Source organism: Brassica rapa, chromosome A05 (genome assembly GCF_000309985.2).
Source record: "Brassica rapa cultivar Chiifu-401-42 chromosome A05, CAAS_Brap_v3.01, whole genome shotgun sequence".
In the NCBI taxonomy this organism is placed as follows: Eukaryota; Viridiplantae; Streptophyta; class Magnoliopsida; order Brassicales; family Brassicaceae; genus Brassica; species Brassica rapa.
The window spans coordinates 7,691,498-7,715,452 of record NC_024799.2 but is presented as its reverse complement, the minus strand read 5'-3'; the positions used below and the strand labels follow the sequence as shown (position 1 = coordinate 7,715,452).

The window sequence follows — 23,955 nt, the reverse complement described above, 5'->3', positions numbered from 1 at the left end:
TGAAAAACTAACCTCTTTTAGGTAGACGTCTTAGTAAGTCTACCGAAAGTTTTATTTTTGTTGTCAAAGGTAAAAACGGAGACTACTAGAGAAGTCTGCGTTAGAAAAATAATTTATCTGGTCAATTGCAAAACTAACCCGTGCGTTGACAAATAGACTGCATCGTAAGTCTCCACGGAGGCGTAGACATACAAAACAGTCTACCGTCGCGACACAGATCTGAAAAAGAACGAAAACCATGTCAATAGTTATCTTTTTCCTGTGTAAAGCTCGTTTCCAACCTTTTCAACCGTCCAAACTCCAAATATGAGCAAAAAGAAGCATCTTTAACGATTCACTAATGAAGAAACTCGAAAATATGAAGTTTGTGATTATGAAAATGATAGTTATGAGAGTTTTTTAGATGGAAATGTAGAGAAGATGAGAGGAAATGAAGTTTTTTGGGTTAGAATGAGAAAAAAAAGTGGTTGAAAATTGAATTCTAGAGCTTTAGAGCTCAAAAATGGTGGTTCATGGTGGTTGAAAAAATTGATGATGATGGCATTTTTGTAGATAAGAAGAAATAGTTAGGGCGTATTTGGTTTTTTGTTAATTTCGAAATTAATAAAAAAATAAATAAAAATGGCAATTTTGTGAATAATTCAAAAACATAAGGATAGTATTGAAATTTTATTGATGAATAGTATGGACAAAAAAAAGGGGTTGGTTTTGGGTTTGACTTGAAAATATGGGTTGGTTTTGAAAAACACCTTTTTTTTTAATCTTCATATATTTTATGCTCTATCAAAGTTTGCATGTAATTGTGAGAGCCAATTCATTAAATATTTCTTACTCTCATAATTGGTTATACTATTACTTATTCTCTGAAAATCAGTGAATCGAAACCCATTAAAAATGAAATTCAAAATCGTTAACAACGGATAGACAGTAAGATTTAAAGTACTCGGTGAAAAACAAGAAAATAAGGCATATAACAAATCTAAAGAAATCCAAATAGGTTAGTGGCATTTGATTGTTGAAGCAAAGAAAAGGATTCTATGAGAAATTGTTATTGGGGGTTTGACGATGTTAAAAAAAAAGAGCGGAAGAGATAATAAATTAGTATTCTTCTTTTTGAAACAAATTTAGTGTTATTTGCTTATATATTTTAATAGATTTATAAATTCAAGCCAAATCTAGTGTTATTAGTTATATAATTTTAAAATATGATTTCCAATCTATTGTCATTGGGTTTTATGATTTTAAAACAAATTTTAAAATCATGAGTTATTCTATAGTATGGATTTATGTAAAGATTTAATTTGGATTTAGATTTGAGTGAATTTATAACTATTTTTAAGAGAAAAACAGAAAATAACAAATATTTAGTTGAACTTTGTTATTTTGATTGGATTTGTATTATTGGTTATTCTTTATATTTCTGTGTCCTAAAAACATCGATTGATATACGACTTCAAATTTTATAAGAACTCCTCACCAGCGACTCAACTTTATGGCTTTGTCTGTCGGAGGTTTTGTTGACGGAGTGTGGAAGTCAAAGCTGGCCGGAGGTATATGGAGAAGAACACAGTTCTGTTGATAAGTCATTCTTGACAAAAAAATACGAAGAAGAACACAGTTCTATAACTAGGAGTTCTCCTGTACCATGTGCAGATATAAAATATTTAAAAATGTTATATATAAATAAAATTTTCTGTTTTTCTATTTTACTTTAATTAGTTTAAAAAGTAAAACCATAATGTAATTGTTTTTAATTTGATTTATTCAAGTTTACTTTGACCTTTTAATTTTACATTATTTAACTTTTGATAAAAATAATTGAAATTTATAAAGTTAATTTATTATATTATTATTTATTTAATTACCATTTTTAAATATTTATATTTGTAAATATATAAATTATTTCTAATAATATACAAATTAAATAAAAATAACTTATATACGTTGATAAAATATAGTTTAAACTACACTTATTTTAATAATAAAAATATGATTCATATGCTGATGTAAAATTTTAATATTCGTAATTATTATTTATATATAAAAACATATTATTTTAATAGATATAGAAAAGTTATTAGGTATCATAAAATCGTACCAAAATGAATATTTCTGAAAAAAAATATTTTTGATATAAAATTTATTAGTTATTACTATATTATGAAGTTTTTTCAAAAATATAAATCCGTATATAGAAAATCATCATTATTATATTAAGAAATCTTACCAAAAACATAAATGTAAATATAGTAAATTTTCCATGTCACAATTAAATTTATGTCATGTCATATTTCTTTTAAGCCATGTCATCATTTTTTTGTGAAAGTTAATGTAGTGATGATACATATACAAATCACTTCTCAAATATAGTATAGGAGATTGCTGACAGAAAATATATACGTCATTGGATGTCAAAAAAAAATGTACGTCATTGATGTTTTGTTGATAGTTTTTTTAAAATTTTTGTGTTAAATTTATACATTATCAAACACGAATTCATAATTTCTTGGACAACAAGAAAGTTCAGAAGAAAAATGATATTCGATGAAATAGATGACATACATATTTTCTGTGAAATTATATATTTGAAGAAGCGATAATGAAAACTTCAACTCCAAATCCCTTTATTCTGATTTTGAAATATATATCTTTTAATTCTGAAATCTATCTAGTGATTTGTTCAAGATTTCTAAATTCAAATAGAATTTCTAAATCTATTAAAATAGTAGAACAAATAACCTCCACTAATAAATTAATAATAGTAAATTTTAATAATAGCAGATTCTTGATAATAATATTATCAATCTAATAAATTAATAATAGTAGATTTTTGATGAGTAACAAGCTGAAGAGATGGGCTAGAAATTAATAATAGTAGATTTTTGATGAGTAACAGTCATGAATAGAAACCTTTTACGTTGGACCCTTGTTTTGTTTTCATGACATGAATCTGATGTGTCAATTTAATTGGATGGAAATATTTTACCCATGTGGAACTTTTAAATAAGAGATAACTTTTTAACCACATACGGGATCAAAATCATTTTTCTTTTGCCAATATCTCTAAATTTTAGGTTCTCTCTGCTGAACACCTATCTTGTATTGCTCTCCAAGTCCCGAACTTGTCCATCGTAAATCATTGATTTTAATAGATAGGATTGGTATATCTGAGTAGCTGTTTGCATTTGTGTGGCTAAATTATTTGATCAAATCATTTTGTTTAGGATCTAAAGATGCCAGCTGAAGCAAATAATCTTCCCGACAGCGAGGCCGTGCCATCAAGTCTTCCAGAGGTCTCACCAATCCTTCGCGTGGCCCATAAAATACATCCCACACATCCTCGGATTGCTTACCTATGTGAGTTCTGTAACAAATATCATAATCACGATAACTTTCTCATCTTTATAAAATCTCGAGATAACCGGTTGTTGCTTCTATCAGGTGTGCTTGCTGCACTTGAAGAGTCGCAAATCGTTTGCTCCTTGAACCCTCCAATTGATGCTTTCAAGTTTAAGAATTCTCTTTGGTATTGGACTAAAACTGTATGTAAACCAAACCAACAAAACCTTTTCCATTTCCAGTTTGTCTATCTTGCATTATTCGTCATGCTTCGTTCACTTTTGTGTAGAATGATGAAACACATGGGGATGGAAAAGTGAGGCCGAGTGATGCACGTGATATGCATAATTTCTATCTCGAGTATTACGAGAAAAACATCCAAGCTTTGTTCAAGTTTCTTGAAGACCACCGATATTTTGAAGGTACGTACGTAGTGTACTTATTTTACAAAGGGCAACAAATATTTGTAAATAACAACATAGTGCATCCACCTCTGTCCTTGCCCTGAAGTCTCTCCTCTTAATGACAGTGAACTGGACTCTTCTCACCACCAAATTTTCATTTTCTTTTAGGGTTTTTAATGTTTTTTTTTGTAAAGATAATAATTCTGGTTGTCTTTGTATAAAAGATATTTTTTTTGTTGAATTTAGGAGATGGCCCAGGGCCCATGCCTCTCTGGCCTACTCCTACAGACGGCTTACAACCTTCCAGAACTCTCAGTGTCAGAGCTGACAGGTCTTTTTTGTGGCTTAAATGAAAATATCATTTTGCTCAGATTTTGAATTTTACACAGCTCTTGTATTTCTTTCTTAATGTATAAATTTCATTACATTCTTCTATTCGACTCTAGGGCTCTACTTCTCACAAATGCATGTCGAGCTGCTCTTGCTCTCTACAAAGTCGTTGAGCATCTTTCTAAAGACGTGCAACTACCTCCTCAGGTGAAGCTAATTTCAACTTTTTCTTCCTTTCTTCGATAAAGAATTTACAATATTTTCCTGTCTTTTTTTTTGTCTGTAGATTTTGGAAGCCCACAATGAAGTGAAACGGCTAGCCCAAATATTTAGACCATACAACCATATTCCCAACGATCCTTATAGTGATGATCATCCCATGAGGAGACTGCCTGCGGTTGTTCCAGAGATACACTCATTTTTTCTATTTTGGCTCTCTGTTTTGTTATAGTTTGAGTCTAAAGATCTAGTATCTGCTTGTTTTGCAGATAAGAGCTGTTGAAGCCGCACTTGGTGTAAAGGTTTACTCTAGGGATAATTGTGTGCGTAATACAACTCAACCGTTGCCCACCCCACTAGAAATCTGTCAACCAAAAAGGCGAGGCCCAACAAATCCGAAGATATACTTATTGGCGATAAGCCCGTGAGCAATCCTGGCGGGATTGGTATCAGCCTATGGATACACATAATAGGAACAATTATTCTTTTCATTTTCGTATTTTTTTTCTTTGACAGCTTCACCTAAGCTATTTAAACTACAAACTTGTTAACATTAAAAAAGAACTACTAACGCATCAACCAACCTTTCTTTTCTTTTAAACTCCTTATATAAAAGGTAAAGTGTTAAAAAGGATTGAAATGACAAAAACATTTTAAAGATAATAAAGCATTCCGGTGGATGATCTCTGCTTGTTTAAACTTTAAAGCCGTGGTGTAATCAACTGCGTTTCCTATAAAAAAAACTACAAAGTATTTCTTTTGTATTACGATATGGTTAGAATGAAAGTAAGTACAAGTTTTAAAATAGAGAAAATCGATTTTTATCAAATATATAAGTTCTCTTGTTTAATTATTTTGGGTAAATGATCATTTCTATTTCTAAGTTCTATAGCATTTTATTCATTGCTAAACTTGTAAAGAATCTGTACAATTTTACATTTTATGATTTTTTCCACTAAAAAAATCCATTTTTCCACAAAAAATCCTTTTTTTCCACTAAAAAAATCCTTCTTTTCCACTAAAAAATCCTTCTTTTCCACTAAAAAATCCTTTTTTTTTCCAAACAATCTAAGACTTCAAATTATTTGTAAAATTATTAATTTTCCACTAAAAAATCTTTTTTTTCCAATCAATCTAAAACTTGAAATGATTTGTAAAATTATTAACAAACTCTAAAATATATATTTTGACTCAATAAAAACTCAACAAAAATTAAAAACCGGTAAAAACATAGTTTATTCTATACTTAAATTTTTGTTTTTCTTCAAACGGATCATCACTCCAAATATCAGAAAGAGGTTTGAAAACATGTAACTCACATATCCTTCAAACACCATTTTCATCATTACCAGTTGTAAACCACGTTTAATACACCAATTTAGTACCATCTTCAACCCACTTCTAGTAAGAACAAAAACATCTTCAACACTCATGGATACTTGAGGTTATCTTAGCTTCACGATTTTTCATATTACAATATGGAATTATGTTCAGCTCACCGAATTTGAAGACAAACATAGTATATGAGTATGTGCATTCTTGTTTACATTTTAATGTCACTATGTGTCTCTTAATTTTGCTAACTATTTATCTACTAATGTTTAATGTATATGTGAGTTCATGGTTTATGTTCGTCTGAGTGTATGTAGCTTTTTCAAATGGTTCTCACTTTAACATATATCAAGAAGAGTGGTTCATAACCTATGCATAAACAAAATATTACTTTTAAAACTTTGATCTAATATGTATATACTGATTAAACTTTTTAAAATATAATTATAAATAAAAATTAGTTAAATAGTCGAATAAAAACTTATAATTCAACAATGATATATATATAATAAAATAATAAAAAATAATATTAAAAATACATAACTAATATAAAATTATAGAGCACATATAACTTAACACAAAATAAAACATATTTTGATTGATTATTTTGGGAAAACATAGTAATATTACTATTTAAATAAAGTTTTACCATTGTTTAGTATGTAGTTATGTAATTTTATTAATATAATAAATGATTACTAAATAAAGTTAGTTTTTTGTTAAATTTAAAAATAAGTGATGTAATTTTAGATTTGATCAAATAGAAAGTGTTATTAACAATAAATTAAAGTTGAGAAACAATATTAAAATTTGAAAAAGAAAATGAGAGAAATCATTGAAATAAATCACAAGTTCATTTTTAAATTTACTTCAATTTAAAAATTAAAAATAGAAATCATTGGAGATGGTCTAACTTAACGGCTTTGGCCTTCAATGATGAAATTAGCGGTGGGGTCAGTGCCGGCCCATTGAATTTGAGGTCCAGAAGCTAAAAAAAATTTGAGGGCCGTGATAGTAAGTATATTATCAATGTTCAAAATATTTTGGTGGGGTGGAGATTCGAAGTCATCACCTATAGACTATACACACCATGACTACCACTAAGCTACGGACAATTTATTGTCAATTTACGGCCGGTAAAACATATATATTATTTTGGGCCGGAAGCTAGAGCTTCCTATGCTTGGTATCAGGACCGCTACTGGGTGGGGTCATGACTTTACGATGGGGTTCCTCTTGTTTGTTGTAATCTCGGTGATGGCCATGCTCTCCTTTGTTCCAGAGATTCAAACAAGACTCCTGTTTAATCAAGTCTTCAGTAGAGGACTTAAGGTCTCCCATGCTTGCTAAGGACTGAAACCAACAACTATCTCTTATTGGAGTTTGGATATCATGTCATATGTGATGCGCGCAGTTTTAATACTCAGTATGCTATATTGCTATGACTTTGCTGTTTATGATGTAGACTTAGTGACTTAATAAAAATGGTATATTTCTTACTTTTTATTAACTGCAACCGCAAATAAATTATCAGTTTTTTTTAAAAAGATTCTCCAGAAAACCGGGTCGACCATTTCTTCATACGAAAAAAGAATGTACACTAATTTAGGCAAACCAGAAATAACAAATCGTTGAACAAGTTTGTTTGACCGATTATTCATGAAGCCAAGTTTTCAGGTTTAGGATCTTTCACGTTCTTACTTCCAAATGCTAAACAAAATATGCAAATCTCAGACACAAGATTCTGAGTTTCCCCCCTTAATTTGCTTTCAAGAAGATGAGTTTTAATGTTCTCCAGAACTCACTGTCACCACCAGTCTGAAAAAGATGGTTCCAAATGTCATGTTTGATCAAAAGGTTCCTGTGCTAACCTACGCAGCATGCGAATGGTTCCTCATATTCCTCATGCTCATCGACGCTCTCCTCTCCTATCTCCTCGTCTGGTTCGCACGCTACTGCAGATTGCAGATGCCATGTTTTCTCTGCTCCAAGATCCTCCATCCTCTCCACTGGAGATTGCTCATCTGCAGAAACCACAGATCAGAGGTCTCATCTTACATGTCGTGTCTAAACCACGACAACAAGCTCTCCGACTGCCGAGGAATGTGCAACGATTGTCTACTGTCCTTCACCAAAACGACCGGTCCGAATCCAGACGTGAACAGATTGCTTCTAGGGAAGCTAGGGTATGATCTGCTCTCCACAAGCCATTCTGCTCACCTTAGGTCGTGTTCTTGCTGCGATAAACCGTGGAGGGCAAGGCACCATACGCAGAGACTGATTAGGTTAGGCTCTCGGGGAAGAAACTCTAAGCCGAACATTCCTGCTCCGAGGCATCATCTTACCCGAAGAGGAAGCGGTGGGAGTTTGAAGAAGATGAGAGATCGTAGACCAGCGACGAGCGGTGGTGAGTATGCTGACGCTGGAAGCCGCAGCGACGGTGTGGCTCATGCGGGATACACAGAGCTGAAGGTTCACTCCGGCTCTGAGTCTGACTTTTTGTTTACAGATGATGATGCTTTCCTCCAGATGACTGACTTCAATGTGGTTGAGCCACCTGAGAGACGTGTTCGCAAGTCTCGGTCTAGGACATCGTTTGAAGACAAGAAGACACCGAAGCGTAAACAGGATGTGCAAGACAATAAGGATAAGAAGAAAGATTATAAAAACGTCGGATCTCCCATGCATGAACGTAAGATTGTAGATAAGACTCAAGACCAACCACCTGTCCCAATAGGAGAGCATGCATCTGTAATCTTTGAACTTATAACTATGAGTGAAGCTCGTCCATTCTCACTGGATTTACCTAAAGATGACAATGCAGGAGAAGTAACACATAAAGGTAAGTTTACATTATTAGAGATATATTGTATCTTACGGACTAAAACTGTGAAGTACCTGAAACCCACAAAGACCCTCGAGAATAAAACGAAAAATTTGAAGAGCAAATTGATCTCAAGTCTTTCCTTTTAGTTTTGAAGGTTTTCATGGGTTTCACAGTTCAAAGGTTATGAATCGATTGACAAGTCCAATTCCAAGATTTTGATTTCGAAAGACGACACATCGGGAACCTATATATATATCGTCTACTATATCCTTCTAGAAGATAGAAAAAGCAAACTAAAAAAATAATTTTTTTTGGAATTGAGAAAACATGACTTTTCTTTTTTTGTTTTCAAAGTAATTATTCTCCTTAAGAACTCTATTTCAAATATTTTAGTGGATTTCTTCTAATCCCATCATTTTTTGATCTCATTTGAAATAGTATAAAGACAACTCTTATTTAGTAAAGCTATTTGTGTAAGTATTTTCGATTAAGAAGTAATTGCTTCTTGTACAAATTGTGTATGAATCGGTTATAACTATAGAATACCTCCGTTTCGTGAATTATACGTAAGATTCACGTTTTGGGACCCAATATATCTCTAATATACCTCATGACACACTTGTCACAATCTATGAATTCATGTCATACTACTATTTCTTAATACGAAGTTATTCTTGCAGAGAATGAAACTGAGACTAGTGGCAACTCATCTCCTTCTGGTGGAGAATTCTTGAGTCCTAGAGAAAACTCTGCCTCTCAGGAACTCCAGATTCAAGAGCATGATGATTCCGCAGACTCTGCTCAAAACATCTCCGACTCTGATGTGAAGATGGGAGCATCTGATGCAGAAATGGAGGAAAAAGTGTCTGCTCATCAGCCTGATTCTGTTGCAGATGATGAGGAAGATGGAGCTGAAGGAGACTTCAAGCCTTCAGCGTCAGATTCTCTGGCACATGAACAGTCTAGTGAGGAAGAAAAAGAGACTAACGAAAAGAATGTTGCAGAAGAATACTTCAGTAATGAAGAAGTAGATGAGGTCAACGCACACTCGGAGCCGCCGTTGACCTCAAAAGAAGTATCTGTCTCAGCTGAAGAACAATCCAGTGAGGAAGTAGATGATAGTCATGAAGTAAAGGATGTGGACAATGGAGATTCTGAACAGTTAACATCAAACAATGCAACTGGTTCTGGTAAAGAAGAGCATGGAGATGATCATGAAGAGACTGAGCCTTTGAAGTCACCAAAACCCTCATTAGAACATACCGATAAAGATTCCTCAAAGGTGACAGAGACTCAATCTACTTCAAATCCAACACAGGAACTAAAGCACTCCGCATCTGTGGAGTCCTTTGCAAGCATCAGCAGCGACATCGAGGGAGAAAGTCTCGTCGATCTGTTGAAACAACAGCTAGAGTACGACAGGAAATGTCTAAGAGAGCTGAGCAAAGAGCTAGAGGAAGAGAGAAACGCGTCGGCCATCGCTACAAACGAAGCGATGGCGATGATCACAAGGCTGCAGGAGGAGAAAGCAGCTCTCCAGATGGAAGCGTTGCAGTACCTGAGGATGATGGACGAGCAAGCGGAGCACGACGTTGATGCGCTTGAGAGAGCAAACGATGTCTTGGCTGATAGGGAAAAGGAGATACAAGATCTCGAGATGGAGTTGGAGTACTATAGAGTGAAGTATCCAGATGAGTCGAGAGAAGAGATCCTCGCTAGCATGGGAGTTCTTGAGGGTGTAGAGACGAGTGAAAACTCAGAAACTGATGAGACTAGCGAGAAAGTTCCAACAGATGCTTAAGAAAGAGTTCAACGTTTCCAGAAGCTACAGGAGTGCTGAAAATGGAAGCTCCAAGGCCTGATGGTCACAGGAACCATATGGTGAAGAAAGCAGCTCTTTCAAGCACACAGGAAGGGAAAGAAAGAGTTGTTACCTTAGAGAATGAGATTTTAAACATTGGAGAGCTTCTGCATGTAATAATAAGGAGATGTTAGGAGTTAGTTGAAGACAGAGAGCTCTGGGGTTGAGAAAAGGTGAATGATTTGCCTGTAACTGAATCATTTGTTATTCCTTTTGTTAGTGTTATTTAATGGAGAACACACCAATCATCCCACTGAAACCACAAGATTACAGAGACTATTATATAACTGAAATTTTAACGCTACTACCACATGCTCAATCCAAATGAGATTTTACCCTTTCCTACTCAAACAAAAAAAATCTACTTGTTATCAGACAAAGTATATCTCAAAACTGGAAGTGATTCAACACTTTTCTATCACTAGTAATAAGAGAAAAGATAGCTAGAAGAAGAAGGGGAACAACTGAAGATACCTGCAAAATTATGGATAGATTACGGTGATGAAGAGTCTTAAGCAGAGAAGACTGACTGAGAGTTAATTTGAATGAACCACACCAAACGGAAAGCATAAGAAGAAAATTAAAAGATCTCTACCTCAGCACTCTGTCTTAAAAGCTGATGACCTCATCATCATCAATCCTTTTATTTGTATGAAAAATTTTAAGGTTGGGCAAATAAACCGAACCCGAAAATCCGAACCGAACATGATCCGATAAAAACGAATCCGAACCGATCCGAACCCGATATAAATACCGAATGGATCCTGTTTTTTTGGTATTTTGGGTTACGGGTATTATCCAAACTGAACCCGAACCTAAATGGATATCCGATAGAACCCGAAACATATAAAATGACAAAAAGAACTTCTACCAAATATGATCTTAATTCTTAATATGTATCTAAAATACTTTAGGATATTATTGAACTTTTAAAATAATTATCTATTACATGAAGGTTGATGGTGGAATGTGGCGGTTGAAGCCTAAAGTTTTTAGATTTTGGTTTTGTTTTCATTGAATAATGTTTCTCATTTCATGAGAACTTAGTTTTTGTTTTATGATTTCATTTATCTTTTTTTCTTTTTATCACTAACTATGTTTATCTTTCGCTTGATTTTGAATGATCACGTTTGATGTTTTTTCTTATTTTTGAAACGATTTTACTTATGTTTTGGCTATTAAAATATATACAAATCATGTATTTTAAATCCGATTTCATTTATGTTTTAGTTACAAAATAGGTACAAATCGGGTATTTTTACTAACCCCGACCCGAACCCGATAGAACCCGAACCGGTCCCGAACCGAACTTTTATATAACTCGAATGGGGTTGATTTTGATAAACCCAAAAAACCAAAACCCGAATGGATAAAACCGAAACCCGATTGAGATCCCGAATGCCGATGCCTAAAAAATTTAGTGACATTTCTGCTGGAGTTTTTCAATAACGTAAAATAATTATTGATTTGCTATAAAACACTATTCCTTGTCAATATATATACAAAACAATTATATGAACTAATGTTACTGTTGTAAACGTGAAGAAAAACAACGTCAAAATAATACGCACCAAAACTTGACATTTTCGCATTGTTATTTACTATGTGGAGCCCACCGTCACTATGCACACACAGTAACTTTCTCTTTTTCACTTCTATATAAACGATCGTTTCGATCAATTGTAATACACCATCTCTTCTTCCTCTTATAACATATTCTCTCTCGTTATTATCTTATATCAGTAGTATCTCCTTTCTGCGGGTATAAAATTTCGCTCTTAATTAAATTTCTCTATACTATAAAATTATAAGTTATTTTATAACACGTTATCAGCACGATCACTCTGCGATTCGGTAAAACTTATATGTATCATATTTACTCTGGTATAATGGCCGGTATACCGCCTATATTATTATCTATAATTTTATAGTGGTTGTTTTAATTATCATTATTTATCTATATTAATGCGGGCGGTATGTCGCCTCGTTAATAAACCTTGATTGCTAATTACACTATAATTATTGGCTTGGCTGTGCCGCCGCCTAATTTATTTAATCTTATAATTTTTCTATCACCATAATATGATTGATATTTATTTGTTTATTATATTATTGTTATTATATAAATGTTTGGTCACCTATATAAAATATTATGAAATTTACGGAATTTGGTTGACTGATTATTACAGTATTTTCAGAATAATTTTCAGTTCATACGATTTAATCCCAACGGTCACAAAGAAAAAATTTCAAAATTTTTACCCTTTTCAAACGGCTATGAACAGTATTTTCATCTATAAATATACTCATTCTTCACTCATTTACTTCATCCAAAATATTTCATCTTCTCTCAAATATTTTCAAATCGCCACATTCCGGTTTTTCATTGCAAGAAAGATGATTCGCATATTTTTGGTTTTATGTGCAATTTTAATTTTTGCTTCTATGGCCGGTCTTTTTATTGGAGAATTTGCTCCTGAACAATTTACGCTTAATGTCGGTTTACTTTTCTATGCATTGTTTCTTCTTGTAATTGCGTGTATTATTAATATAAATGGTTCGTTCTAAAAGTACGAAATTCTAATAAAACATATTATTTTGTGTTTAGAAATACAAATGGCAAACATCGAGAAACTTCAGTTCCCGGCTCTCAAAATAACTGGCGAAAACTACGTCGGATGGGTCACGAACGTGAAACCATATCTGGTGATGAAAAAGATAACCAAACGATTGTAATCGGTAACAAATCGCCGCCCGAGCATATAGCCGAGGCGATAATCTTCCTGAAGAAGCATTTAGATGAGAATCTAACGCACGACTATGCAAGCGTCGAAGACCCAGCTGAACTGTGGCAAGCTTTAAAAGAAAGGTTTGATAACCAGAGACAAGTCAACCTCCCTCACGCTCTAGAAGAGTGGAAAAACTTGAGGTTCCAAGATTTTCAAAAGGTTGAGGATTACAATTCCGCTGTCCTGAGGATAGTTTCACTCCTGAAATATTGCGGTAACCCTGTCTCTGAGGAAGAAATGATGAATAAAACATACAATACTTTCCACAAACAGCTTCACTTCCTGCCCGAAATATACAGAAAATGCGGGTACACAAGATTTTCTGAATTGATGGTTGCGCTCATGTTGGCTGAAAAGAACAATGAGCTCCTGATCAAAAACCACAATTCCCGACCTACGGGAGCCAAGGCATTTCCTGAAGTGAATGCTACGGCGATAGAAAATTCGGAAAGGAGGAACCAGACCAACCGAGGTCATGGTCGTCGTTTCAACAACAAACGTGGAAAAACTTACAATCCCAAATGGAAGGGATCTAACAAGTGGGTTAGATCCGAACAAGTTTCTAAGGGTAAAGAAACTCAAGGGGATACCACCCAGAAGCGTGAGACAGTGTGTTACAGATGTGGCTGTAAAGGACATTGGTCCCGTACATGTCGTACTCCTCCACATCTCTGTAAGTTATATCAAGAGTCCACGAAAGGCAAAGCTAAAGAAGTGAACCTCACTGAAAACTTTGAAGGGACATCGTACCTCGATGCCTCCGACTTCGCAAATGAGCTGGACTAGATTACTCCTGAAGAGAACTGAGATGCTTATAATAAGACTATTGAATAATTTTCAGTATTGTCATGTATAATTATTACATTTCCTGTTTTAAACAAATAATGATGTTTTAACGTCACCTTAATGTATAATTATTGTGTGTTTCCTTATATGATTATTATATGAATGAATTTTATGTTTTTCTTTTATTAATAACAATTTCAGAAATGGATCGAAATACTAATGGAGCAAAATCCAAGAAACGGATTCGTGAAATATGTATACCAGATAGTGGAACAACACACACTATTCTGAAACAAAAGAGATATTTCTCTAATATAAAACCGACAAGAATTGTCGTCAATACAATATCAGGTCCTGCAGACGTGATTGAAGGAACCGGTAAAGCAAACTTTACGTTACCGAATGGAACAAAATTTTCCATAAATAATGCTCTATATTCTCCGAGTTCTAAAAGAAATTTGTTGAGTTTTAAAGACATATATCTTCATGGATATGACACTCAGTCTGCAACTGAGGATGGAAAGAAATACATGTATGTAACTTCTGAGCAATGTGGCAGAAAACACATATTGGAAAAGTTTCCAGAACTTCCTTCGGGACTACATCATACTTATATCGATGAGATCGAATCAAACCTTGTGGTAAAACGGAACCCAGAAGAGTTCACATTATGGCATGATCGTCTCGGCCACCCAGGCACTACAATGATGCGTAAAATCATAGAAAGTTCGCATGGTCATTCACTGAAAGTCCAGGAGATTTCTCAAGGGAATAAAATGACATGTGTTGCATGTTCTCTAGGAAAATTGATCGTAAGGCCATCGCCAACCAAAATCGATAAAGAATCACCAAAGTTCCTTGAAAGAATTCAAGGCGATATATGTGGACCTATACACCCACCTTGTGGACCATTCCACTATTTTATGGTATTAATTGACGCATCCAGTAGATGGTCACACGTTTGTCTATTATCTTCTCGAAATATGGCATTTGCGAGATTTCTAACTCAGATAATCAAACTGCGAGCACAGTTTCCTGATTATACTATTAAAAGAGTTAGACTAGACAACGCTGGTGAATTCACATCCCAAGCATTCAATGACTATTGTATGGTAACGGGAATTGAAGTTGAACATTCGGTTGCTCATGTTCATACGCAAAATGGTTTGGCTGAATCTTTAATTAAGCGTCTGCAATTGATTGCAAGACCATTGATCATGAGATCAAAACTTCCAACCTCTGTATGGGGACATGCTATTTTGCATGCTGAAGCACTTATTCGGATTAGACCGAGTGCATACCATAAGTATTCTCCACTACAGTTAGCGTTTGGTCGAGAACCAAACATTTCCCATTTTAGAATATTTGGTTGTGCAGTATATGTGCCTGTAGCACCACCACAACGTACAAAGATGGGACCACAAAGAAGATTGGGAATATATGTTGGTTGTGATTCCCCATCAATTATACGATATCTCGAACCACAAACTGGTGACGTCTTTACGGCACGTTTCGCCGATTGTCACTTTGATGAGAAAGTATTCCCAGTTCTAGGGGGAGAAAACAAAAATGTAGAAAATGATATCAAATGGAGTGTACCTTCGTTACTATATCTTGATCCTCCTACTAAAGAGTCTGAACTAGAAGTTCGACGAATCATGCATTTACAGAGTATAGCTAATCAGCTACCTGATGCATTTGCGGATACCAAAACGGTAACTAAATCTCATATACCAGCCGCGAATGCTCCTGCTTGTATCAAAATAACAAATGAGCAAAGAAAGGCAGACGATACACGAGAGTCTAAAACACGCTTGAAGCGTGGCAGACCTACTGGTTCTAAGAATAAAAATCCTAGAAAACAAAAGGAAGTCGAAATAAATGACACACCCAAAATAGCGGAAAATATTTTGGAAGAAACAAATAATGAGGATACTGACAAAGTAGAGCATCATGAGTCAGAAAAGAATCATGAGATTTCTATCAACTACATCCATAATAAGAAGATATGGAATAGAAATGAACATGATGATGTTGATGATGCTTTCTCATATATTGTGTCAAGTGAAATAAATGAAGAAATCGATGATCCAGAACCAAAATCTGTTTATGAATGTCAAAAGAGACATGATTGGAAACAATGGAAAGATGCAATACAAGCTGAACTTGATTCGCTTAATAAACGAGAAGTGTTTGGATCTATTGTACTCACACCTGCAGATGTGAGACCAGTCGGGTACAAATGGGTTTTCGTTCGAAAACGAAATGAGAAAAATGAGGTTACGAGATACAAAGCTCGTCTTGTGGCTCAAGGTTTTTCTCAAAGACCTGGAATCGATTATGAAGAAACATATTCTCCAGTTATGGATGCAATCACGTTTAGATTTCTGATGAGTCTAGCCGCTGATAAAAATCTAGAGATGCGTCTCATGGATGTTGTTACAGCTTATCTATATGGATCATTAGATACTGATATCTACATGAAAGTTCCTGATGGTTTTAAAATGCCAGAAGCATTAAATTCCAAACCTAAAGAGTTATGTGCAATAAAATTGCAAAGATCATTATATGGGCTAAAGCAATCTGGACGTATGTGGTATAATCGTCTCAGTGAGCATTTAACAAAAGAAGGATATGTGAATGATCCTATATGTCCATGTGTTTTCATTAAGAAAACAATGTCCGGATTTGTAATAATCGCGGTATATGTTGATGATCTTAACATTATCGGAACTCAGAAGGAAATACAAAAGGCATCAGACTATCTCAAAGGAGAATTTGAGATGAAAGATCTTGGACAAACACAATATTGTCTTGGCCTACAAATAGAGCATTCACAAAATGGTATATTTGTGCATCAATCCACATACACTAAAAGAGTGTTGAAACGATTTAACATGGATAAATCGACTCCTCTTAGCACCCGATGGTTGTTAGGTCACTTAATATTGAAAGTGATCCATTTCGACCACCTGAGGAGAAAGAAGAGATACTTGGTCCGGAAGTACCATATCTAAGTGCAATTGGAGCGCTAATGTACCTTGCAAATTGTACACGGCCTGATATATCATTTGCTGTAAATCTTTTGGCAAGATTCAGCTCATCTCCAACTCGGAGACATTGGAATGGGATTAAACATGTTTTTCGTTACCTCCAAGGGACCATTGATTTGGGTTTATTTTACCCTAAAGATTCAAAAGGTCAAATGATTGGTTTTGCAGATGCAGGATATCTTTCAGATCCACACAAAGCCCGATCGCAAACGGGATATGTTTTCACGATTGGAGGCACTGCTATATCTTGGCGTTCTCAGAAACAAACGCTCGTGGCTACTTCTTCAAATCATGCTGAAATCATCGCACTCCATGAAGCAAGTAGAGAATGTGTTTGGCTAAGATCAATAAGCCGACACATCTGTTCAAGCAGTGGGATTGACGGAAATACAGAGTCAACTATCCTCTATGAAGATAATGCAGCATGTGTTACTCAAACAAAGGACGGATATATCAAAAGTGATAGAACGAAGCATATTCATCCAAAGTTCTTCTCATAGACTCAAGAGCTCGTGAAAAAGAAAGAGATTGAAGTAAGATATGTCCGATCATGCGACAATGCAGCCGACCTTTTCACAAAATCACTTCCGACTGCGGTATTCAGAAAACATGTCCATAACATTGGAATGCGTCATCAGAAGGATCTATGACTGCTCATTCGAGGGGGAGCTTACGTAGTTGTACTCTTTTTACCTTACTATGGTTTTTCCCATTGGGTTTTCCTAGAAAGGTTTTTAACGAGGCAACAAAGACGTTAAGCAAGAAGCGATAGTGACACTGGTCTCCAAGGGGGAGTGTTGTAAACGTGAAGAAAAACAACGTTAAAATAATACGCACCAAAACTTGACATTTTCGCATTGTTATTTACTATGTGGAGCCCACCGTCACTATGCACACACAGTAACTTTCTCTTTTTCACTTCTATATAAACGATCGTTTCGATCAATTGTAATACACCATCTCTTCTTCCTCTTATAACATATTCTCTCTCGTTATTATCTTATATCAGTAGTATCTCCTTTCTGCGGGTATAAAATTTCGCTCTTAATTAAATTTCTCTATACTATAAAATTATAAGTTATTTTATAACAGTTACATAAATAGTTCAAAGATTCTGTTATTATTTTCATCTAGTTAAACACTATTCCTCAGATACACTCATACAAGTCTTTTCTTACCGGTTCAGAGGTGATTAGATAGAAAATCTTAGAACCGTATTAAGGCCAGTATTATATATTTTTTTATATATATATTTTTTACTGTTTTTCTCTTTTAACTTAAAAAAGTAATCATATATATATGGAATGTAAAATAATTATAAATAAGTAGAAGTGATGTATTGGTAATGCATTGTAAAGTTACTTTCACACTCTGGGTTTGAGACTATTATGATATTCAATTATATATATATATATATATATTTTTGAAACTTTCAATTTTATATTTTTAAAACATGGATTTCATATTTAAAAAAAATCAATAATTTGTTCGATATTTCACGACTGAATGTGATTGTGAGCAGATTACACGTCATCCATTTTCCCTAATCATGCATTACAGAAAAATCAGAATTCAACCTTATTTTAATGCGATTTGTATGGATACTTTAATCTAATAATAATTTGGTTCGGAAAATTATAAATAATGATTAGGTTCCATATCTGGAATATAAAAATCAAATACTTATGAGGTAAATTGAGTTTTTGTTCTTCAAATAATTAAAACACAAGAAGAAAACAACAAAAAAGGGTGAGTGATTGGTTTCAACTTTCAATTATAGGAGGAAAATGAATAGGAAAAATGATTAGAAATTAGAGAAACGTAAAGAAGAAAAAGCTCAAAAAAAAGTCGGCTAGGCTTTCCTTTCGGTTTGGCCGGTTCATAACCCTTCCCCCCGCGTTTGCCCATCTCTCTCTCGTCAAGCAAAAACAAAAGCTCTCCTCCTTCTCCACTCACGCATCTCTCTCGTCTCGTCTCGTCTCCACACAGGAGACAAATCATACGCAAGCAAGCAAGCAAGCAACCCCTCTGGAAGTAGAGCAAAGAGAAGTCTCAGCTTAAACACGTTTTGTGCAAACCGGTAAAGAAAGAGTTTTCCTTTATTACTTAATCTTCTTTCTGTACTTTGGATTCAGGATCAATTCTCTCGATCTTCTCTACCTTCCTGGATCGTTTCAAGTCAGACCCATCTTTGCTTTCCTTACTTATAGACTTCACTTTTCTGATTCGATTTCGTTTCAAGCTCGATTCGATTCTCACTGTATGTTTTTTTTTTTTTTTAACTCGAGTAGATTTCTCATCTGAGTAACGCATCTTGTTCGAAAGTTCCCATCTTTGAATCCAGTTAGTTGACTATTGCCGACATCATCTGCCGACAAAAGTTTGTCTCTTTGTGATTTGTAATATTGCTGTTGGGTTTCTTGTCTTTGTAGCAACTGAATTTGTTTATCAAGAGATTAACCAACGTTTTGTTACAAAAGCTGTGCTTATTAAAGTTGCAATCTTGATCCGTTTTGGAAAAAAAAAACGTTACTGTGATTTGCTAGGTTGTTTTGTATTATATACACGAATGATATTGGGATCACTTCTGAGAACAGTTAACCTGAGAGAAGATTTTAGGTTTCAAGTGATGCTGCTACTATGGCGGCGAGATAGTAGAAGATTGTTTCTTGTATGCATACATGTTGATTTTGGTGGTTTTGAGCGGTTTCAGGGACTAAAGAAACTGTGAGGATTGATAGTTGAAGAGGAGAACAAGCATGCACAGGTGGATCTGTTGTGGGCGTACTTCAGGAGATTCGGATGTATCTAATGATGAGCAACATCTGAAAACTCAATGGCAGCAATCTGAAGGAGGTATGCTGCTGACAAGAGACTTCTTTTAACTTATTGATCTATTGGGAATAGGTTATAGTGCTACTGTTTGTGTACTCGAGGCTTTGTATGTTTCTAATTGGAATACGTTTGGTTGCTTGTCTGTCACACACATGCAGCAGCAAATAATAATAAGCCAAAACCACAAGCTGTTGCAAAACCTGAGGCGCCCAAGGAAGCTCTTCCCATTGAAGTTCCTCTCTTGTCTGTGGAGGAGGTTAAAGAAAAGACTGACAACTTTGGATCAAAGTCACTCATTGGTGAGGGTTCTTATGGAAGGGTGTATTACGCAACTCTAAGTGATGGTAAAGCAGTTGCATTGAAGAAACTCGATGTTGCCCCTGAAGCTGAAACAAACACCGAGTTCTTGAGTCAGGTTATATAACCTCTTTTTTCTTCAATCCCCTCTCTCAACTTTTGTCTTAGGGAAACTTGTCTTTACATTCTATTGCTTGCTTGCTTCTTAGGTTTCCATGGTTTCAAGACTGAAGCATGAGAATTTCATTCAGCTGGTCGGCTATTGTGTCGATGAGAACCTCCGTGTTCTTGCTTATGAGTTTGCAACGATGGGATCACTGCACGACGTTCTACATGGTATGCTTGAGCTTCCCAGCCCATTTTTACTATAAAATAGAATTGATTTTATCTGTGGGTGTTGAAATGTGTTGTTATAACAGGTAGGAAGGGAGTTCAAGGTGCACAGCCAGGTCCAACACTTGACTGGATAACGAGGGTGAAGATCGCCGTTGAGGCAGCTAGGGGTTTAGAATACCTTCATGAGAAGGTTCAGCCTCCTGTCATACATAGAGACGTGAGATCTAGCAATGTGCTTCTCTTTGAAGACTATCAGGCAAAAGTTGCTGATTTTAATCTCTCAAATCAAGCTCCTGACAATGCTGCACGTCTTCACTCTACAAGAGTCTTGGGCACCTTTGGCTATCACGCTCCAGAGTAATCTTCCTTAAAACCGTCAAAACTTTTGTTGCATCCAGATACAAGGCAGCTAAAACGTGTGTCTTCCCATTTTTGCAGATATGCTATGACTGGACAGTTGACACAGAAGAGTGATGTGTATAGCTTTGGGGTTGTACTACTAGAGCTTTTGACAGGGAGGAAACCTGTGGATCATACAATGCCACGTGGCCAACAAAGTCTTGTAACCTGGGTATGTTTTTTTTGTTTATCAGTGCCTGTCCAAATCTGTATCCTGCTCTGTCTTAATCTCCTCTCTTATAAGTTGGAGTTTGCTGTTTATTATTATTGCAGGCTACACCGAGACTCAGTGAAGACAAAGTGAAGCAGTGTGTTGATCCAAAGCTAAAAGGAGAATATCCTCCTAAATCAGTAGCTAAGGTACCTTGTCTTCACCCCATGACTGAAAATAACTCAGTTTTTGCATCACTGGAAGTACATTGCCTTGTCCTTTTTTTAATCTCTAAACTTTTCTGTAATGTGGGCAATGCAGCTAGCAGCGGTGGCAGCATTGTGTGTGCAATATGAATCAGAGTTTAGACCGAATATGAGTATAGTTGTGAAAGCTTTGCAGCCACTTCTCAAAACTCCAGCGCCAGTCCCAGTAACGGAACCCTGAGTTTGTGCAAGAGTGTTGGATTCCTTGTTCATACAAAGTTAGAATCTTTCTCTGATTTGGGGAAGAAAACTAAAACACAAAAAAGTAAAAGATCATATATTTATTTGAGGGGATGGAAATTATTAGTTTGCATTTTGGTGTGCAAGGGGACAGATATTTTATTTTGCATGTGTCATGTCCGGATTTGAAACAGGCTCCTGTGTATGTGCTTGTCGTGGAGGAGAACAATGATGTATTGCATTTGCTGTTCTTTGATTTTTTTCTATATAGATAAAAGGGATCATTTGAATATTTGTATTGACTCTAGTGACAACTATTTTAAGGTTTGATTCGACCATTTAAATTATTTTCTTTAGGTCTTTACAGAGTCAACACAGTGCCTGAAAAGTGTATGCATTACAAAACAGAGAATCTATGAACTGTCCCTAAAATGTAGTGTAGGGAGCTCGAGATATCTTCCGGAACCCTAGCCATATAAACTGTCGATTCTCTAAGCTGATCCGGAATTCTGATTCAGTGCGCAAAGTCATAAAAATAACAGAAATTAGTCAGTCACAAACTTTTTTTCTTTTTTTTTGCTTAAAGAGATGCTGGCTAGGCTCTGTCACCGGAGTTTTGAAATGAGACTAGATCACCTTTCTCCCCGTCATGAGTGACTTGGTCATCATTATCTTGCGATAATTGTACATGTTACCGGCAAGAGTTTCAAGTTTGAAACATATTGGTGGATAAGCAAAAATCTCTGTGAGCTATGAAGAACCTCAGGGTCTGCATTGTGTTTATTTGATTGCCTGTGTAACAGCTAATAGATTGGAAGAACTACCAAGTGGAGTTTTACCTTGAAAACCTGATAGACGTTGCAGCATGTTTCTCTTTGTGCCAGCTCTCTCTCTCTCTCTGCGCCCATAAGTTGACATTTTCTGTTGTTGTTAGGCTACCAACATGCAGCGCTCTCATGTTCACTTTAATTTAGAGGAAAAAGAGAGCTCAGCTACAACGATGTTTCAGTACAGAGGGGATCAAATGTAATTAACAAAATATTCAGTTCTTACTCTGTCATGACACAAATGAAAAGTTCTGCCAGTAAAAGGAAAAGGCTTCATTCATCACACTAGACTTAACAACCATTGAATCCTAAAACTCATACTTCTCAAATGCTTGTTTTGTTTTCTTGATCCATAGTTTTTATACAAGAGACAATTAAGAAGAAAACAAAATAACAGAACATTCCAGTAATATTGTTTTGGATATAGTTAGTTTCAACTTTCAAGCGACACTGAAGGAAGTAGCAGCATTCTCGACGAACTTCCTAGCTCCTTTAAACCACCTCTTGTCTCCTGCTTGTGCTTTACAGATGTAAAGCTTTCCACCATTCACAGTGGCTGTGATAAGCTGATGCTTCCCACCTTCATCTCCATCAGCTGTTCTTGTCAAAACCGACAAGTAATAGTACTTCTTCCCACCAACCTCTTGTGTAGACGTCTCCAGAATGTTGGCAGTTGCTACTGCATTTGCATCAAACCCTCCCTACAAATAGATCAGTAACATCATCTTTGATCTTGTCTCTTCTTGTTTACTAACTCCATATAATGCAAGGGAAGTTACCTCAGAGGCGGTCTCGCCGAAGTAAGCTTGCTTTCCAAGGAGATAACTGACCTGCAGAAATCAGAAACAGTATCATCAAGTTGTTGCAACTCTCATATTGATTGAACTTTAATGCTGTAAGGAGAAACCTGAGAAAGGAACTGTTCAGGAGAACCGTAATCAGCAATGGTTTTCTTGTCTGTAGGAGTGATCATTACAGAGACGTTACTGGTGGCATCAAAGTTGTCTTCATACCTTAGGACTTGTCCTGGATACTCAACTTCTTTGCTTGGGTTCCACTTTGATGGGATCTCTATTTTGAATCCTTCTCCATTGTACGGCATGAAGTCTGTGTTCTTCTTTGGCTTACCAAATACATTTGCTGCAAAACGTTTCAAGATTTTCATTGATATGATCGAGATGTGTAGAGAGAAAGAGAAGTGTCTTAGTTTGGGATCGTACCGGCTTCACCATAGGCAGCATCAGCAGGAGAGACTTTGGATCCGAGGGCGGCAGCACCTACGAGGAAGGTGAGGGCAAGACGACGGGAGATGGCGGAGTTAGCTTCTTCTTGAGCCTGTTGAGCTCTGCATACTAAATGGACGGGTCTCGAGAAGGACACGTGGTGAAGGGACGAGGGGAAGGAGGATGACCGTGCGGTGGAGGAGGTAAGTGTGCTTGGGTGCAAGAAGCATGCGCTGTAGGCCATTCTCTTTCTCTCTTTCCTGTTTGAACCTGAAGAAGTGTCAAGACCAAAGTGGTGAAAGTGTTTTTAAAAGTATAGAGTTGATGTCTAGAGTGTTCAATGTTCATTGGCTGTTTCTGGATTTGGGAGCATCTTCTTTGTTGATGTCGCGATAAGGTTGTATACTTGTAAATGTGCCTCATCACGCCACGTGGCCGTGTTGACATTATATGCTATTATGATTTCACTAAGGTACATGAAACTGCTAGAAGAGTCTCTTA

At 35.6% G+C, this 23,955-nt stretch overlaps 4 protein-coding genes, 1 long non-coding RNA gene and 1 pseudogene across 11 annotated transcripts; 4 read left to right on the top strand and 2 right to left on the bottom strand.

Annotated features, from left to right (window-relative positions):
- The first annotated feature begins 13 nt into the window (after positions 1-13).
- Positions 14-4,886, top strand: LOC103867938 (callose synthase 1). 4 transcript variants are annotated; one of them, XM_033291046.1, is made up of 9 exons: positions 14-1,632; positions 2,379-3,131; positions 3,225-3,357; positions 3,442-3,542; positions 3,629-3,761; positions 3,990-4,074; positions 4,190-4,280; positions 4,360-4,470; positions 4,562-4,886. In XM_033291046.1, the coding sequence occupies exons 3-9, from the start codon at positions 3,234-3,236 to the stop codon at positions 4,718-4,720; spliced, it is 804 nt and encodes a 267-aa protein (XP_033146937.1). In that variant the 5' UTR covers positions 14-1,632; positions 2,379-3,131; positions 3,225-3,233; the 3' UTR covers positions 4,721-4,886. The 4 variants fall into 4 exon arrangements, with proteins under 4 accessions (XP_033146937.1, XP_009144281.1, XP_033146938.1 ...); XM_009146033.3 differs by lacking the exon at positions 14-1,632 and having other exon boundaries at positions 1,948-3,074; XM_033291047.1 differs by lacking the exon at positions 14-1,632 and having other exon boundaries at positions 1,948-3,099.
- A 1,849-nt stretch (positions 4,887-6,735) lies between these two features.
- LOC103867936 (probable myosin-binding protein 4) lies at positions 6,736-10,616 on the top strand. The gene is made up of 2 exons (XM_009146031.3): positions 6,736-8,466; positions 9,132-10,616. The coding sequence occupies exons 1-2, from the start codon at positions 7,452-7,454 to the stop codon at positions 10,250-10,252; spliced, it is 2,136 nt and encodes a 711-aa protein (XP_009144279.1). The 5' UTR covers positions 6,736-7,451; the 3' UTR covers positions 10,253-10,616.
- LOC117133917 lies at positions 8,218-11,451 on the bottom strand. Its single transcript, XR_004457981.1, has 3 exons — positions 10,787-11,451; positions 10,386-10,419; positions 8,218-8,430 (listed from the first exon to the last, which is right to left on the bottom strand). It is a non-coding gene; the product is annotated as an uncharacterized LOC117133917 (long non-coding RNA).
- Positions 11,452-11,500: 49 nt separating this feature from the next.
- On the top strand, positions 11,501-14,209 carry LOC117133916 (annotated as a pseudogene).
- A 4,520-nt stretch (positions 14,210-18,729) lies between these two features.
- LOC103867934 (PTI1-like tyrosine-protein kinase 2) lies at positions 18,730-21,751 on the top strand. 4 transcript variants are annotated; one of them, XM_009146029.3, is made up of 8 exons: positions 18,730-19,020; positions 19,654-19,796; positions 19,937-20,190; positions 20,282-20,408; positions 20,492-20,765; positions 20,847-20,979; positions 21,081-21,167; positions 21,280-21,751. In XM_009146029.3, exons 2-8 carry the CDS (start codon positions 19,700-19,702, stop codon positions 21,403-21,405), a joined length of 1,098 nt encoding a protein of 365 aa, XP_009144277.2. In that variant the 5' UTR covers positions 18,730-19,020; positions 19,654-19,699; the 3' UTR covers positions 21,406-21,751. The 4 variants fall into 4 exon arrangements, with proteins under 4 accessions (XP_009144277.2, XP_009144276.2, XP_033146936.1 ...); XM_009146028.3 differs by having other exon boundaries at positions 18,731-19,020; positions 19,934-20,190; XM_033291045.1 differs by having other exon boundaries at positions 18,776-19,200.
- A 729-nt stretch (positions 21,752-22,480) lies between these two features.
- LOC103867933 (oxygen-evolving enhancer protein 2-1, chloroplastic) lies at positions 22,481-23,936 on the bottom strand. Its single transcript, XM_009146027.3, has 4 exons — positions 23,452-23,936; positions 23,139-23,371; positions 23,011-23,061; positions 22,481-22,932 (listed from the first exon to the last, which is right to left on the bottom strand). Exons 1-4 carry the CDS (start codon positions 23,696-23,698, stop codon positions 22,672-22,674), a joined length of 792 nt encoding a protein of 263 aa, XP_009144275.1. The 5' UTR covers positions 23,699-23,936; the 3' UTR covers positions 22,481-22,671.
- Between the last annotated feature and the right edge of the window lie 19 nt (positions 23,937-23,955).

What these genes read in the sequence shown, in the direction of transcription:
- LOC103867938 (XM_033291046.1), top strand. Translation starts at nt 3,234, where the DNA reads ATGCCAGCTGAAGCAAATAATCTTCCCGACAGCGAGGCCGTGCCATCA. An exon ending in CTCAGTGTCAGAGCTGACAG is followed by an intron (nt 4,075 to 4,189) that starts GTCTTTTTTGTG and finishes ATTCGACTCTAG; the next exon opens with GGCTCTACTTCTCACAAATG. An exon ending in ACGTGCAACTACCTCCTCAG is followed by an intron (nt 4,281 to 4,359) that starts GTGAAGCTAATT and finishes TTTTGTCTGTAG; the next exon opens with ATTTTGGAAGCCCACAATGA.
- LOC103867933 (XM_009146027.3), bottom strand. Translation starts at nt 23,698, where the DNA reads ATGGCCTACAGCGCATGCTTCTTGCACCCAAGCACACTTACCTCCTCC. An exon ending in TGCTGCCTATGGTGAAGCCG is followed by an intron (nt 23,372 to 23,451) that starts GTACGATCCCAA and finishes AACGTTTTGCAG; the next exon opens with CAAATGTATTTGGTAAGCCA. An exon ending in CTGAACAGTTCCTTTCTCAG is followed by an intron (nt 23,062 to 23,138) that starts GTTTCTCCTTAC and finishes TGATTTCTGCAG; the next exon opens with GTCAGTTATCTCCTTGGAAA.
- LOC103867934 (XM_009146028.3), top strand. Translation starts at nt 19,700, where the DNA reads ATGCACAGGTGGATCTGTTGTGGGCGTACTTCAGGAGATTCGGATGTA. An exon ending in TTTGGCTATCACGCTCCAGA is followed by an intron (nt 20,766 to 20,846) that starts GTAATCTTCCTT and finishes CCATTTTTGCAG; the next exon opens with ATATGCTATGACTGGACAGT. An exon ending in CTCCTAAATCAGTAGCTAAG is followed by an intron (nt 21,168 to 21,279) that starts GTACCTTGTCTT and finishes TGGGCAATGCAG; the next exon opens with CTAGCAGCGGTGGCAGCATT.
- LOC103867936 (XM_009146031.3), top strand. Translation starts at nt 7,452, where the DNA reads ATGGTTCCAAATGTCATGTTTGATCAAAAGGTTCCTGTGCTAACCTAC. An exon ending in AGGAGAAGTAACACATAAAG is followed by an intron (nt 8,467 to 9,131) that starts GTAAGTTTACAT and finishes TTATTCTTGCAG; the next exon opens with AGAATGAAACTGAGACTAGT.